The sequence below is a fragment of the Rhinopithecus roxellana genome, chromosome 4 (genome assembly GCF_007565055.1).
Source record: "Rhinopithecus roxellana isolate Shanxi Qingling chromosome 4, ASM756505v1, whole genome shotgun sequence".
Taxonomy (NCBI): Eukaryota; Metazoa; Chordata; class Mammalia; order Primates; family Cercopithecidae; genus Rhinopithecus; species Rhinopithecus roxellana.
This window is the reverse complement of record NC_044552.1, coordinates 25,895,231-25,913,122: the sequence shown is the minus strand read 5'-3', so window position 1 is coordinate 25,913,122 and position 17,892 is coordinate 25,895,231. Positions and strand designations below refer to the sequence as shown.

At 37.7% G+C, this 17,892-nt stretch overlaps 1 protein-coding gene across 1 annotated transcript in view; it reads left to right on the top strand.

Annotated features, from left to right (window-relative positions):
- TSBP1 (testis expressed basic protein 1) overlaps window positions 1-11,909 on the top strand; it is an 86,464-nt gene extending 74,555 nt beyond the window's left edge. Inside the window, exons 18-22 of the mRNA XM_010378300.2 lie at window positions 1,775-1,794; window positions 3,650-3,670; window positions 4,415-4,429; window positions 10,642-11,051; window positions 11,265-11,909. Coding sequence (XP_010376602.2) covers window positions 1,775-1,794; window positions 3,650-3,670; window positions 4,415-4,429; window positions 10,642-11,051; window positions 11,265-11,909 — 1,111 coding nt within the window. The remainder of the gene's footprint in view (window positions 1-1,774; window positions 1,795-3,649; window positions 3,671-4,414; window positions 4,430-10,641; window positions 11,052-11,264) is intronic.
- The last annotated feature ends 5,983 nt before the right edge of the window (window positions 11,910-17,892 follow it).

Sequence of the window (17,892 nt, the reverse complement as noted above, 5' to 3'; positions counted from 1 at the left end):
TGTTACAAGTGGATTTTCAATAGGAACTCAGTACATAATTTTTTTTTAAGTAATTTATTTTATTTTTAGCAAATGGTCCAATAGCAACCAGTAAGCTCCTACTGTCTTTCTCAGTTTCCTCTGGTCTTTGGTAGCATCTCGATTCCTTTATTTGTACTGACAGGTTTTTGTTTTTGGTTTCTATTTTGGTTTAGTTTGGGTCTTTCTTTCTGTCTTTTGTTCGTTCACTTGTTCTTTCTTCTTCCTTTCTTTCTGTCTTTCTGTCTTTTAAATAAATAAAAGGCCCACAGAAACAAGAAACCACATAGAAAGGACCAAAAACAAGTTGTTCTTCTGGTTAGAGAGTTAAGTTGCAAAAAAGAAGCAAGAAGAAATAATGCTGGCAAAATATGCTGGGAAGACCACGGAAAAAATACACTAAGAAATTTATATCACAATCTGAAGTCACAGGGTCACAAAACAAAACTCCAAAAGATAAAAGGTAGAAATAATAAAAATGAGAAGATGTAGCAAATGGGAATCGAAGAAGGGACAGACTGCAAAATGCAAACAAAGAAAACACTAAAATAGAATTCAAGATAAAAAGGAAAGATTGATCTTCATCTTTTCCTCCATAAAGTTTATTACATCTAAACTTGGACCACTACTGCTGCAGAGATTAAGCCTTTTCTGACTTCCCCTCCTTGAAAGAATTGGGACTTGCCTGTCATAACAATCAGGCAAATCACATGAATTTATTTTGTGTAGGTCTAAATACACCAATTTTTTTAAAAGATTACCAAAGTACATTAAAAAGTGACCTAACTATATCCTATCTACAAGAAAGTCACTTCAAATTTAACAATAAAAGTTTAAAAAAATGAAAAATATATGCCATGAAACATTAATTTTTTCAAAAAAAAAGGCAGAAATGGCTACATTAATATCAGGTAAAGTGGACCTGAATGCAAAGAAATTTACCAGGGATGAAAGAGGGACATTATATCATGATAAAAATATCAATGTATCAAGAAGACATAGAAATCCTACATATGTACGTACCAAACAACAGTGCTTCAAAACACACTGGAAAAAAAAAATACCTACTAGAACTGAAGAGAAACAGAAAACCCCACAACTACAGTTGGAAAGTTTAATGCCTCATTCTCAGCAATTGCTAGAACTACTAGATGGAACATGAAATAGGTGAGAGAATTAGCTAGGCAATATTTGAGGGGGGACTATTTCAATCAGAGAAGACAACAAGTAAACCACCCTAGGGTAGGAACATTTTCCAGACTATTTGAGGAAAAGCAAGAAAGCAAGTACCATATAGCTGGAACAGAATGAAAAGTGACATAAAAGAAGCTATAAGAGAGATTTAGAGGGACAGATCTTCCAGGGCTACCTTTGAAAGTCAGTGTTGTGATTTTGACTTCTGTTAAATCAAGATGGGGAGCCATTGGTGGATCTTAAGCCGGAGTCTTGCTGACACTTTAAAAGGGTCCCGCTAACTGCTCTACTAGAAATTGACTGGGAGGCAAGGGTGAAAGCAGAGAGCTCAATTAGAGAGACAACAATAAGTTGGACCACAGTGAGAGTCATAAAGGTGGTAAAAAGTGTCAGGTTCTTATAACACACTAAGGGATCTGCTGTCTCATCATATTTCATTGTATTCTGCTAGAAGTCGTTATGGTACTCTAGAAAAAAGAACTAGGGAATTGGGAGTGGGAAAGAACTGTATTTCTGTTCAAAAATGCTACCATTAACCTATTTTCTTGTTTTGATTTTCAAGAATACCTCAAGTTCACACTAGTAAGTTTCTAATGTATTTTTAATGCATTAGTTTCTTGTAGGGCTAGGGTGAGCAAATCTTTTCTATAAATATTTTTAATGTTTTGTGTTTGTTTTGTTTGTTGAGTTTTTGTGGTTTTTTGGTTTGTTTGTTGTTTTTGGTTTTGTTTTGTTTTGAGACAGGGTCTTGCTCTGTCACCTACCCTGGAGTGCAGTGGTGTGATCATAGCTCACTACAACCTCCTCTCCTGGATTCAAGCAATTCTCCTGCCTCAGCCTCCTGAGTAGCTGGGACTACAGATGTGTGCCACCATGCTTGGCTAACTTTTTTTTTTTTTTTTTTTGTAGAAACTGAGTCTTGCTGTGTTGCCTAGGCTGGTCTCAAAGTCCTGGCCTCAAACAATCCTCCTGCCTTAGCCTCCTAAAGTGCTGGGATTACAGGCATAAGCCACCATGCCCAGCCAAATATTTTAAATTTTATAAGCCATAAAGTCTCTGTCACAACTACTCAACTCTGCTGTTGTAGCACAAAAACAGTCATAGACAATATATAAAAGAATGAGCATGGATATGTCCCAATAAAATACTCTTTTAGACATTGAAATTTGAATGTCATACATGTGCCACAAAATATTATTATTACTATTGTTATTATTATTTCAACTATTTAAATATGTAAAATCCATTCTTACCTCACAGGACATGCAAAAATAGCCAACATACTAGATTTATTCCATGGGCTGTATTTCACCAACTCCCACTCTATGGTTTAAATACCCTAACTCCACATATTTATCTCTGGTAAACAATCCTGGTATTATGCTTCTTACAATTTCATGCTTTCTTATAATTTTGTGCTTTTTTTTTTTAAAGACAGAGCTTCACTCACCCAGGCTAGAGTGTCCTGGTGTGATCATGGCCCACTGCAGCCTTGACTTCCAAAGCAATCCTCCCACCTCAGCTTTCTGAGCAGCTGGGACTACAGGCACATGCCACCACACCCAGCTAATTATTTTCTATTTTTTTGCAGAGATGGGGGTCTCACTATGTTGCCCAGGCTGGTCTTGAACTCCTAGGCTCAAGCCGTCCGCTTGCCTCACAGCCTTCCAAAGTGCTGGGATTGCAGGCATGAGCCACTGTGCCAGCCTATTTTGTGCTTTATCAAGTAACATCAACAAAAAAGATATACCTATATTTCAGTACTTGGTAACAACTTTACCTTAAATATTTCACACCAGGCCAGGCATGGTGGCTTACACCTATAATCCCAGTACTTCGGGAAGCCAAGGAGGTGGATCACTTGAGTGCGGGGTTCCAGACCAGCCTGGGCAACATGGTGAAACTCTGTCTCTACAAAAAAAATATTAAAAAATTAGCTGGGTGTGGTAGCATGCACCTCTAGTCCCAGCTACTCAGGAGGCTGAAACTGGAGGATCGCTTGAGCCCCGGAAGTGGAAGCTGCAGTGAGCCATGTTCGTGCCACTGCACTGCAGCCTGGAAGACTGAGACCCTGTCTCAAAAAAAATATTAAAAAAAAAAAACTCGTATCAAACAATGTCAAAAAATAATGTTAGCATACAACTTCTAAGCAAGACCATTATATGTCCTATATTTTATAAATTGTAATCTTGACATTCTAGACAAAATTGCTAATGGTCAATGATAAGTAAAGGTGATTTAAAGTAGCTTATCACAAGGTCTTTGTCAACTACACTGGGCAAAGAGAAGGGGGAGGGGAAATGAAGTTTCTTCACATTTAAATAAATGAAATTTAGTTGTTAATGACGCAGATGATCCCACTCAATGCAGAAGCTTAGGGACTGGGAAGACAGGAAAGCCCAGTACCTACTGATGTGTTTGCCTTTGTCTCTTTCAGTGGACAGTTCTGGGAAAATCAGTAAGTTTGGATCATTTCCTTGCCTTACCTATTTCTGTGCCTAGGACCTTTACATTCTTTTTCCCAAATGTTCTTGTATTACAAATTCTTCTACCTTACAGCAGTCAAAATTTCTTCAATGAGTGATTTCCTCATATTTCAGTTTAATTCTTCTTATCTATTTTCCTTTTGTAACAAAGTATAATGGCCCTGTGTTTGATTCTAGTTATTTACTACCAAAGATTTTGGTAGCATATATTCCCAGCTAATCTATCACAACAGAGCCTAGTTCCTCTGTGCTATAATCTGGCAACAAATAATTTTTAATAAAAAATAAAATCCTCTAAGATTGACAAAAAGAGTATGTGTTCAGGATGAGAGGTGATTTTGGTAATTGACCAACAATACACATTTTTCAAACTGACCAAAACAGTGAGCAAAAAACTGTTTTGCAGAAGACATGTGAAAGACTTATGAAAGAACAAAGAAAGGAAGGAAATGCAATAGTTTAAATTTCAGTAGAATTGATATTACCTACCCAAGATTTCAAATCCCTATATTAACTAAATGTCATCCTAAAGACAATCCTCTATGTGGAGTGGGATGTGGAGCATTGGCCAGCAACACTCCTGAGGATGAAACAGAGAGTTTTATGCTCCCTTCAAGTCCTGTTTCTAAATTCACCTAGGAAGGATACTATTGGAAGGTGGGTTCTTCTTGAGTTAGAAAATCCCCACTGATCTTTCTTCTGTGTTTTGTTTTTAGCACTGACTCCCGTGGGTAAGTTCCATATCTCTTCTCAACTCTGATATTTTACATTGCTTATTATAATTCTTTTGTGACCTGTCTGTTTCTACTCCCAAAATAGAGATCTGTGCTTCTAAGGCTAATTTGAATGTTCCTATCTTCCAGAAACTTCCAAGGTTTTTCTCCCCCCCTTTCTGTTTGAGACAGGATCTCTCTATGTTGCCCAGGTTGATCTTGAACTCCTGGGCTCAAGTGATCCTCCTGCCTCGGCCTCCCAAAGTGCTGGGATTACAGGTGTGAGCAACTGTGCCAGGCCCCAAGTTTTTAAAGAACTACTTTTTCAGAGATTGCTGTAGAAGAGATGAAGTTCATATGAAAGGGTGCCACAATCTCTGGCCATCTTCTAGGCTCTGAAAAAGAATCTCCTCCCTAATTCTCAGCAAAACATAATGAAAGGAAGATTGGTTTCTGAATTCCATTAGTTCTTTGCTGGGAATTTAGAACTCTTTTTTAGTTATAGGTGAAGTCCCTCTGAATCATATTAATGGGGGAAAAAAAACTAGTTAAAAACAAAATCCCGTCTACTTTCTGTTGCCTTTTAAATAACTTTACCTTTGAAAGACAGTAGGTATTGAGTATTGACAATGTATTGTACACTGTGCTAGGCACTTACAAAAGTAGCATCTCTTATTCTTACCATATCCTTGCCTGGTAGCTATTATTATTCCCCATTTTACAGATTAGGAAACTAACTCAGATATTTACCCAAGGTTAAAGACTTGGTAAACATTGGTGTCAGGATTTAAACTCAGGATGTCCTATCTCCAAAATACACACCCTTCCCATACTAACACATTGCCTCCTACACTGAATCATAAATGCATTTTTTGTGATTAGTCATGAAACTTGACGGAATGTTTGTAAATACAAATATACATCTACAGAAAAGTTGGATAATTAAATGTACACAAAAGGATCCTTTTAAAAATAGAAGACCACATTTAAATCAATGTTTGACTTTTTTAACTGTTTTCTGGATTCAGATTTCTCTCTATTGGGATTACTTAATATATATGGCTCAGCTCTTCAAGCAAGGAAACCATACAAAACAAAGCAGAATAATAACTTTTAATTCTGTAAATATATGATCAAAAGAAGCAAATAAGACTTAAACCTAGTGAGACACGTTTCAAGCATTTCAAACATTCCAAACACTGACACGAACACAAAATATGTCCTTATATTTAATCATGTTTAAGCCTCATTCTTCTTTCTCAGTTCACACTAGAAAGAGAGTGGGTTTGGAGGGAGAGGAAGGTAGAGCGATGAAGTTGAAAGGGGCAATTAATTTCTTTCTTTCTTTTTTTTTTTTTTTTTTTTAACAAATTTCATTCTTGTCACCCAGGCTGGAGTGCAATGGCGTGATCTTGGCTCACTGCAACCTCCGCCTCATGGGTTCAAGTGATTCCACTGCCTCAGTCTCCCAAGCAGTTGGGGTTAAAGGCGTGTGCCACTATGCCTGGCTAATTTTGTATTTTTAATAGAGACAGGGTTTCACCATGTTGGTCAGGCTGGTCTCGAACTCCTGACCTCAGGTGATCCGCCCGCCTCGGCCTCCCAAAGTGCTGGGATTACAGGCGCAAGCCACCATGCCCAGCCAGGGAAATTAATTTCTTTTGACTCATGGTACAAGAAACAGTAGGCATTCAGAATAATCATAATGTGTCAACATCCCTCAAATGCTCTCCTCACATAGAAAAAGTGATAGGACTGTGATCTTGTGAGTTTCTCTTACCAAAAAAAAGAAAAAAAAAAAAAAAAAGGAAAAGGTGGGCTCTGACAATTGATGTTATATGTCAACTTGACTCAGAAGAACCCTGACTAATACAAGGGCTCTGAGAAGGGATCACAGGCCAAGTCTCTTCCCAGAGGTAATAAATTTTTAATGAATATTAATTTTTTCAGTTGCCAGAGAAAAATCCATTTAATCTTTTTAAAAAAAAAATTTGTAAAAGATATATTCTTATTGACATAATCTTTCAAACACATTCTTCCCAATTGATTTTTTTTTTCTATTTCTTTTAAAAAATAGAGATGGGGTCTCACTATGTTGCCCAGGCTGGCCTCGAACTCCTGGCCTCAAGTGATCCTCCCATTTCAGCCTCTCAAAGTGCTGGGATTACAAGTGTGAGCCACTGCATCTGGCCCTAATTCATATTTTTAGAAAAAAGAGGTTAAGGTTTAATTCAGTGTTCAAAGAAAGTTTTAAGACAGATTAAACCAACAAACATCATCATCCCAGCAAACTGAGTCTCTTATTTCTCACCTCCTCATTCAACTAATAAGTATATGATATTTTAAAATGTAATTCATAGCCTGAGAACTATAATGATTCATCCCTCTGATACTGAAGAGATATTTTACGGTCTAGATCCAATTGTGCTCTCCCTGCCAACCACTGGATTAAGAACCTAAGATTAGTTTCCTAATAAAGCCCACACTCTATTTTCTACATTAAGTATCATTTAGATAAAATTGTTAATGTGATAGCTATTTCATGATATCTTTTAGCTTTAACAAAAATTAATCCAATTTAAAAATTGTAATAATTACTTTTTAATCACCTTGAATGTATTATGATGATCCCCAAAGTCTTGATTAAATCTTTTGATTGTATTAAAATTTTGTAGTGTGGGCTACTGCCTGCAATAAATGTACTTGCAGCCAGGGCTTGCAAGTCTTTATATTATGAAGATTTACTCTGTAAATGTAGGATGATTATGAGGTCCAAGAGAAGGAAAACATGTATGAACTATGTTGAAATCTGGGAGAAGGAAGAAAAGAACTTAGAATGTGGTGGAATAATGATTTGTGGCTTACTTGTGAAATGCAAACTTGAAATAAAAGTGAACCTCACTTTATGGGATAGCTGGATTCCTCAAAAATAAATCCTGTAAATCTAATCTATGTTAATTAAATACAAGATTTAAAAGATGACAGCAAATATATTAAAATAAGGGTATGAAGATTCTATTTGAAGTAACTAGAGATATTTTTCAGTGTGGTGGGAGAAAGAACAATTTTTTTTTTAATTCTGTGAAATTAGGAAAGGTGCAGCTAGAATAAACACTGGGTGCTTCAGGAAATCCTATAATACTTAATTTTGGTTTACAAAAGCTATATAATTTAGAAGGTAAATTTAGGTTAAAATGAGTCATGAAGTATTACACACAATAGCAAATAACTACCCCCAAGAGAGAGTAAAACTAAAAATATTCAAAACTTAAGAAAAATCAGCTTATGTGAGGATTACATTCCATGAAATTCGTAAGGTTAGAAGCTTCAATGGAAAAGCATGATCTTACCATTCCACACCACCATACCCCTAAACAAAACAAAACAGTGTCCACTGGTAGCACTGTCGAAGATCAAAATATTCTGAACTATTTTTCTCAATTTAGCAATGCTTGAAATATATTACCACTGATTTTCATTAGGAAATTGAAAACTGATTGTCTAGAATAAAATGTCAGAGTACCATATTTTAATGAAGGACTGTAAAGGGGGAAATATACAAAAAGGTTCAGAAAACATTACAGCAATTTTCCTAATGTTATTTTTAGTTAGATGTCAACAGCTGAAAATAATAAAAGAAAACACGGAACTACAACAACCCTTTTGATTTATAATTAGTTTCTTACCTAATACAGGTGTGCCTCATTTTTATAATCGATAAAATTCTGAAGTTATGTGTATGCCAATTTTTTAAACGTCAAACCCTAAATGTAAAAAACGAAAAAGTCCCATAATTCAGTTTTAAGCAAGAAAATTTTCCTGTAATTGGCCAGGGGTGGTGGCTCACGCCTGTAATCCCAGCACTTTGGGAGGCCAAGGCAGGTGGATCACCTGAGGTCAGGAGTTCAAGACCAGCCTGACCAACATGGAGAAACCCCATCTCTACTAAAAATACAAAATTAGCCGGGTGTGGTGGCGCATGCCTGTAATCCCAGCTACTGGGGAGGCTGAGGCAGGAGAATCGCTTGAACTCGGGAGGCGGAGGTTGTGGTGAGCCAAGATCGTGCCATTGCGCTCCAGTGTGGGCAATAAGAGTGAAACTCCGTCTCAAAACAAAAAAGGAAATTTTCTTGTAATACAATCAACCACTCCTGTAAATTATTTGTTGGAAACTAAGAATGCCTTGTCTTGACTGAATTAGAGAGTTTTTTCCTGTACTGTCTCATTGGGAAGTAGTAATGGCCAATATTTACTGACTGCTTATTATGTCCCATGCACTGTACCAAGTGCTTTTATTTAGATAACATTATTTAATCTCATAACACCTCTTTGAGGTAGCTACTACTATTGCCCCCATTTTACAGACAGAAACTAAAGTTTGCCAAAGGTCACCCAGCTAGGCAGGTGTGGGAGGCAGGATTTGAACCAGTCTGTCTCCAAAGGCTATGTTCCTTTAACATTTGTCTATAATATTTAAAAACTTACAAAGTGAGCAGATCAAACTAAATATAAAAATAGTGAGTCTTTGATTTACCTTAATAAACCCATTAAACCCAGATAGCAGGAATAGTAAACCTAGGTCTTCTTCTTTTCTTTTTTTTTTTTTTTTTTTTTTTGAGACTGAGTCTCACTCTGTCACCCAGACTGGAGTGCAGTGGTGCGATCCCAGCTCACTGCAATCTGCGCCTTCCGGGTTCAAGTGATTCTCCTGCCTCAGCCTCCTGAGTAGCTGGGGTTACAGGTGTGCCTCTCACCATGCCTGGCTAATTTTTGTATTTTTAGTAGAGATGGGGTTTCACCATGTTGGCCTGGCCGGTCTCCAACTCCTGACCTCAAGTGATCCGCCCACTTCGGCCTTCCAAGGTACTGGGATTACAGGTGTGGGCCACCACTCCCAGCCCAAATCTTCTGATTCAGCTTTTATAATAAGTATTATTTCTACCATACTAAATATTAAATATTAGATTTCCTCAAAGCAAGACATGCCTCTGCTCCATGGCAAGAACTCACACAACTCCTTGGTGGCTCAGATATTTCTTTTACCTAATTTAAGGAACCATATTACTGAAAAAAAAAAAAAAAAGCAAATAAAAAATACCTAGCAGAAGCTAATAAATTCAAGTTTGTTAAATCACACAGGAATTGAGACATAACAGAGCTAATTTACCCGAACACGATCAAAGGACCTGAAATTTTTGCAGAGTATTGCAAGAAGCAGTCTATGGTAATGATCAAAACTGAACTCTGGAGTCTGACCACTCAAGTTCAAATCCCAGCCCCAACACCTACTGATTACATAACCTTATTCATATTCCTTTAAGTATTCTGTGCCTCAGTTTCTTCATCTGTAAAATGAGGTTAATAATACCCTACCTGGTTGTTGTGAGTATCAAATGATTTAATACATAAAGTGCTTAGAACAGTGAGTACTTGGTGTGTAATAAGCACTTAGTAACTATCAGCTAGTACTGCATAATAAGATATGCTTTTATTCAATATAGAAAGCATATTTGAGTTTCCTTTTTCTATCTTGAGAAATATAATTATTGCTTCCTCCCACAATTTTTCCTTAAAATAAATTCTATTTCTTTTCAGAATACATCCTCTGTTAGCCACTAAGCATTATTCATTAGCCATAATCCACTGAACAAATGTCAGTTCATTTACAATACATTTCCTTTTCTCTTATTAGTCTTCCAAATTATTGAAAATAGTATAGAATTTGGCTGGGCGCAGTGGCTCACGCCTGTAATCCCAGCACTTTGGGAGGCTGAGGTGGGCAGATCACGAGGTCAGGAGATCGAGACCATCCTGGCAAATATGGTGAAACCCCGTCTCTACTAAAAATAGAAAAAAAAAAAATTAGCCAGGCGTGGTGGCGGGCACCTGTAGTCCCAGCTACTCGGGAGGCTGAGGCAGGAGAATGGTGTGAACCCGGGAGGAGGAGCTTGCAGTGAGCGGAGATGCGCCACTGCACTCCCGCCTGGGCAACGGAGCAAGACTCCGTCTCAAAAAAAAAAAAAAAAAAAAAGAAAAGAAAAGAATCCAGAATTGTATCGATAGTTTTATTATTTTATGTATAGAGAGCCATCATTTTGATAACTTGAGATTCAGAAAAATTTCAGTTTGTTAGTTTTAAGACAAAAAAGGAACCAGTATCAAGGGGAAAAAAATAGAAATAAAGAGAAAATACTTGCTATCTAAATCATGCCCTTTTGTTGTATGCTCAGTTATATTAACAGGTTACATGGATGAAGAACTTGCAAAAAAATCTTGTTCCAAAATCCAGATTCTAAAAACTGGAGGCACTGCAAGGTCTCAGAATAGCCAAGAAGAAAACAAGGAAGCACTAAAGAATGACATCATATTTACAAATTCTGTTGAATCCTTGAAATCAATACACATAAAGGAGCCAGAAAGAGAAGGAAAAGGCACTGATTTAGAGAAAGACAAGATACGAATGGAGGTCAAGATAGACAGTGACGCTGGAATACCAAAAAGACAGGAAACCCAACTAAAAATCAGTGAGATGAGGGTACCAAAAGGACAGGGAGCCCAAATAAAGAAGAGTGTGTCAGGTGTACCAAGAGGACAGGAGTCCCAAGTAAAGAAGAGTGAGTCAGGTGTACCAAAAGGACAAGTAACTAAGAGTGGGTTGGTTGTACTGAAAGGACAGGAAGCCCAGGTAGAGAAGAGTGAGTTGGTTGTACTGAAAGGACAGAAAGCCCAGGTAGAGAAGAGTGAGATGGGTGTGCCAAGAAGACAGGAATCCCAAGTAAAGCGTGAGTCAAGTGTACCAAAAGGACAAGAAGCCCAGGTAACGAAGAGTGGGTTGGTTGTACTGAAAGGACAGGAAGCCCAGGTAGAGAAGAGTGAGTTGGTTGTACTGAAAGGACAGAAAGCCCAGGTAGAGAAGAATGAGATGGGTGTGCCAAGAAGACAGGAATCCCAAGTAAAGAAGAGTGAGTCGGGTGTCCCAAAAGGACAAGAAGCCCAGGTAAAGAAGAGTGAGTCAGTTGTACTGAAAGGACAGGAAGCCCAGGTAGAGAAGAGTGAGTTGAAGGTACCAAAAGGACAAGAAGGCCAAATAGAGAACAGTGAGGCAGATGTGCCAAAGGAACAGGAGGTCCAAGAAAGGAAGAGTGAGGCAGGTGTACTGAAAGGACCAGAATCCCAAGTAAAGAACACTGAAGTGAGCGTACCAGAAACACCGGAATCCCAACTAAAGAAGAGTGAGTCAGGTATACTAAAAGGACAGGAAGCCCAAGAAAAGAAGGAGAGTTTTGAGGATAAAGGAAATAATGATAAAGAAAAGGAGAGAGATGCAGAGAAAGATCCAGGTAAAAAAGAAAAAGGTGATAAAAACACAAAAGGTGACAAAGGAAAGGGCAAAGTTAAAGGAAAGCGAGAATCAGAAATCAGTGGTGAAAAATCAAAAGGCTCAAAAAGGGCGAAGGCAAGTAAAGGAAAGAAGTACAACAAAAAAGCGGAAGAGTAAGGATATGTTTTTTAAAGGTCCATAAGACAAGTGATTATTATGATTCCCATCCTCCAGATACAAACCATATCCCAGCCATTGCCTAAACAGATTATAATTATAAAATCCCTTTCATCTTCATATCACAGATTCTGCTCTTCAGAAGTGTCACCCTTTTTAATCTCTCAGTCACAAACCTCAGTTTCCAAATATTTGTTTTATAAGTTAATATGTATATGATTCCGTCAAGAAAGACTGGATACTTTCTGAAGTAAAACATTTTAATTAAAGAAATATATAGTAATATCCTTTGACACGTATGTCTATGATAGTCTCTCCAACCAATCAACTAGTAACTCCTCATGGCAGGCCTAATGTTTGCAAGGCGCTGGTCTAGCAATAAGGGGTGTACAGAAAAACACAAGTCAGAGCTCCTGCAATCAAGTAGCTTACAATATATATAGTGATATATGTATACATGGCAATTTTTTAAGTAAAATCTAAGTTACAAAAAATAGTTTAGATGGACAGCATAATCCATCGTGGGATGAGAAAGTAGAGGTGATAACTTCATGGGGAAGAGAGTAGTGGTATATGATATGTCACAGCAGATGGATAAGATGTTGATATGCTGAGTGAATTACAACAAGTAAAAGAAAGGCAAAGGGTTAAAGGCTGTCATGCCATGCTCCAGGTGCAGTAGGCAATTTTGCTGTTACGGCAGTTTGAAAAGGAGAATATAAAGGGATTTGAAAAACAAGCCAGGAATTTATATTTTCCTCTTCAGGCAGCTGAAAGCATTCCACAATGTTTGAGACACAGAGTGAAATGAGTAAGATTGTATCATTTTAAAAATAGTTACTCTTGTGATTGTGAAAAATAAGATTAAAAAAAGAAACATCATAGGTAGTAAATCTAATTAAGAAGTACTTGGAGTAAGTAATGCAAAGAGAATAAATAGAAGAAAATTCAAAGAATCACTACTTCATGATGACTGCATAGGAGTAAGGAAAAGTAGAAAAAAAAAACAATAGTTTCAAAACTTTTGAAACTAGGTAACAAACAAACTAGGAAATAGTTTGGGGGACAGGGAGGGAATAACAAATTGTTGTTTTAAGGGGAAAAGCAATAACATTTGTCATTCAGGAGATACCTGGAATTAGATGAGTACAAGCAACAAGAGTGAGTTCTTCAAAGAGAAAGTACAGGACTAACAAAAGCAGAAGTCCAAGGACTGAGTTTGTTATGTGTAACATATTGAAGAAATTTAACTAAGGGATAGAAAGATATAAGGAAAACCTGTATAGTGGAATGTTCCAATAATTAAGGAAGATTAGAGTTTTGAGAAAAAATGAATGATTAAAGGATAACTGAAACTTCAAGGAAAATAAGGACTGAAAGAACACTGTAGTTGGTATTTGGAGATGACTAATGAACTTCTCAAGAGCACTTTCCAAAGAAGGTAGCTAGGAGAAGGAAGGTAAGCAAGAAGAATATAGAGATACAAGTAAGTAGCTGTGGGATGTGCCTTTCAAACATCCGAAAGAGTTCATTTATTTTAGTCTATTTTTAAATAATCATTTTTAGAAATTTTACTTTTATACTGTTCAATTCTGTGCTGGTTAGCCCACACCCTGAATATTACATTCAGCTCAATCATGGGATGTGGATAAACTAAATGCCTTCAGGAGAGAAAGACTCAAGTGAGCAGGAAGTTGCAGAATTCCCCTGGGAAGTCAAATATGAGGAAACAATGAGAATTAACGTTCAAATAGGTGAAAGTTCACGAGGGATTAGAATATTTTGTATAGCCCCAAAGAAATGAGATCAGTGAATGGAAGGTACAAAGTAACAAATTTTATCTTTGTAATAAGGAGAAGCAGAGGCCCAAAGAGTTTAAGCAAGAGTTTAAGGCTCATTCAGTGAGAATGCCACAGAGGAGACTCAGGAAATAGCTGAGTAATTGGAATAAATTATCTTTATGTTCCCTTCCAAATAGACTTCCTGAGAGTCTATAATTTTAGTTATTGAATTCTTTGGACTAACTAGATGTCTTTCAAGGAATCTTTTCATACTGATGTGCTATTCTTTAGAGATGTTTGATGAAAAAAGGAGAGAAACCAGACATTAGTCTCTGCCCAAAGTGTAAAATGTTCCATAAATATTTCAGGCTACCCAACCACAACCTTAAAAGAGTATCTCCACAATTTCTAGCACAATCTAATCCACTGTATGGCTGTCTACTGTGTTCTCACAGCCCTGCCACAGGTATGGAAGCCTATGTTAATTTTAAAAGTCACAGAATCCTCAGGTCTTTGATGAGCTGCATAGGTTTAGCAAAACTGAGTTGCCAGAGAGAGGGAGTGAGAGAGAAGAGGATGGAAGACAGATATTGAACATGGATTTTAACATTGTAAATTGCTTTTGTCATCTGCGGAAAATACACATTTAGAGATTTTACCAGCCTTAGCTGGCATATCTTTTACACACATTATGCTGTTATCAGGGAAAATTTTTGACCAGAAAGATTTTCACAGTTAAAAGTATTAGATGTTCATCATACTCGTGTCATTTTTTTCAGCCTCTGTGGTCCACCTGACAGCTAACTAGTAGGTTGTTTTGTTTGTTTGTTTGTTTGTTTGTTTTTCCTCACTCTTTACCCAGGCTGGAGTGCAGTGCCATGATCTTGGCTCACTGCAACCTCCTCCTCCTGGGTTCAAGCGATTCTCGTGTCTCAGCCTCCTGAGTACCTGGGATTACAGGGGTGCATCACCAAGCCCAGCTAATTTGTGTATTTTTAGTAGACACAGGGTTTCACCATGCTGGCCAGGCTGGTCTCAAACTCCTGACCTCAGGTGATCCACCGCCTCAGCCTCCCAAAGCGCTGGGATTACAGGCGTGAGCCACTGTGCCCGGCCACTACTAGGTTTTAGAAGGGTATGACTAATGCAACTTCTCTCAGATTTCTGGTAAGAAGCAAGGACCCTGTCAATGCAATTACTAAAAAACAATAGATAGGCTTCAGCAACCCAGCTCAGCTGACTCCATTATCTGTGTGTATGTCCCACTGAAGCAAGAATTCAGAAGAGACAGATCTATAGAAACTTTCCTGTATCTTCCCATAACTTCTAACTTGGGGTCAAAACATTTGCGCTCCCACTAGGTCTTTGAAGGCAAGTAAATCATACAATAGAATACTCTAACTATAAAAATTTTGTGGCCGGGCGCGGTGGCTCAAGCCTGTAATCCCAGCACTTTGGGAGGCCGAGACGGGTGGATCACGAGGTCAGGAGATCGAGACCATCCTGGCTAACACAGTGAAACCCCATCTCTACTAAAAAATACAAAAAAACTAGCCGGGCGAGGTGGCGGGCGCCTGTAGTCCCAGCTACTCAGGAGGCTGAGGCAGGAGAATAGCGTAAACCCGGGAGGCGGAGCTTGCAGTGAGCCGAGATCCGGCCACTGCACTCCAGCCTGGGCCACAGAGTGAGACTCCGTCTCAAAAAAAAAAAAAAAAATTGTGGACCATTTTCTAAAGGCCACTGAAAAACTGACAAATTTAAAGCAATTGTTAGCCCTCCTGTAAAGATACAGATGTGGAAATCTTAAAGGACCCCAAAAAAAGAAAGGAAAAAGGACAAGCTATCAAAATGACACCATGTTTAACAAAATGATGAAAATTTTAAGAAAATACTTAAATATGTACTTCTAAGATAGTGGCAATATAAAAGTAGGAATGTGAAACTTACCTTAAGAAATCAATAATAAATTTCGTTTTGCAAATAAACTAATACAAATGTCAAATGTCCTGTTCACAAGAATGGAATGGAAGTCAATTCAATTAGTCGTTTTTCACTTAGGAGCAGAACATAGGAAAGAAAAGCAGAAAGGTGAGTTTAGAGATAATGAAACTGAATGAGAAACACAAAATATTAGGAAACAAACAATTTATGTAAAATCAGTTAATGCAGCTCCTATCCCAATTAAAGACTCCCTGAGTTAGTATTGTATTAAAAATGCAATTTCCTGGCCAGGCGTGGTGGTTCATGCCTGTAATCCCAGCACTTTGAGAGGCCGAGGCAGGTGGATCATGAGGTCAGGAGTTCAAGACCAGCCTGGCCAACATGGAGAAACCCTGTCTCTACTAAAAATACAAAAATTAGCCAGGCGTGGTGGCGCACACCTGTAGTCCCAGCTACTCAGGAAGCTGAAGCAGGAGAATTGCTTGAACCCAGGAGGCAGTGGTTACAGTGAGCCGAGATCGTGCCACTGCACTCCAGCCTGGGCAACAGAATGAGACTCCATCTCAAAAAATAAAAATTAAAAAATGCAATTTCCCATTTTCCCCTAAATATCTCTCACCCTAGGTTATAACTGACATATCAAGGAAGTGAATACAGGGAACTAGGAAAGGGGACAAGACATAGAAGGAAAAAACAGGATCCAAAGGAACAAAAGAATAAGCTGAAAAATTAATCAAAATATTCAGTTTTTTATTTGATGAGATTCCTTTACTTTCCCCCTTAAAAACAATCAGGAATAGAAAAAAAACAACTAGTGTTCCTACACTCTACTTGAGAAGTTCTAATTGTGGTTTTGAAGAAATCCAAGCCTGTAATCCTAGTGTTCCAGGAATAAAGACACTCTTATCTATCATCATCCAGAAGCTTGAGCACTTGCCAAGACCGGGAAGTCAAACTTGAGATGCCATACTACAGATTATACACATTGTAATCCAGGTCTCAATAAATGTTCTATTTAAATCTTTATTAAGTTTCTCTCTTCAAAAATTAAAAACTCACAGTCTTAACTTCCTATGAATCTCTCCACATCTTAATCCATGTTTATATAAAAATGTATGCAGATATGAGTATATGTAGGAATTTTTTTCTAAAAATGGGGTCAAACTATATACATAATTCTGCAACTTGTTTTCTTCACCTAACAATACATCATGGACAACAACACATCAATCTAACATTTTAATAGCATAACATCCAGTAGTGTGTATGAATTACTGCTTATTCAACCATTTCCTTAAAGATAGACATTTAGCTTGTTTCCAGTCTTTTGCCTTTGGCTAAATGATTCTGCCATTGCCAAATGATACTGCAATAAACATCTCTATATATGATCAGGATTTTATTTCTCTAGGATAGATTTCCAGAAGTAGAACTGCCAGATCAAAAGAAATGTGTATTTTAACGTTAATGGATATTACCTAATTACTTTTCCCAAAATTTGTAATAATTCACATTCCTACAGGAATATATGAGAGTCCTATCTTCCCCATACTTGCACTGGTGCTGGAAGCGGTAGCTATTTTTAATCTTTGTCTATTGAGAAAAGTGGTATCTAACTGTTCCTTTAATTGTATTTTCCTGACTACTAGTGAAACTGAACATTTGTTTAACAGTATTTTGAATTTTCTCTCCTGTGATTTAATTGCTTTTCAAACTGGTGGTTTGCCCTTTGTCTTACTCAGTTTTATGCGTTTTTGCATATTAAGTTTTTATCTGCCATTTGTGCTGAAAATATGTTTTCCCAATCTACTCATTCTTTCTCTACATCCAATTCATCAACCTGAACCCTAAAATTAAAATTATATCTTGAATCTGACTACTACTCATTTCCTTCATCAAGATGTCCAAATCATTGCCATATCTCACCTGCATTGCTGTGCCTGCTTCCAAACTGAGCTTCTCAATCTCACTCCCCACTCCCAACAGAATCGTGCTTTCAAAATGTAAATCAGATGAGGTCACTTCTCTACTCAAAACTCTCCAAAGACCAACCCCCATCAGTGTAAAAGTTGAAAATTGTTTTTTGTTTGTTTGTTTGTTTGAGACAGGGTCTCGAGCTGTTGCCCAGGCTCGAGTGCACTGGCATGATCACAGCTCACTGCAACCTCAACCTCCCGGGCTCAAGCAATCCTTCCATTTGGCCTCCTGAGTAGTTGGGACTACAAATGCACGCCACCATGCCCGACTAATTTTTTATTTTT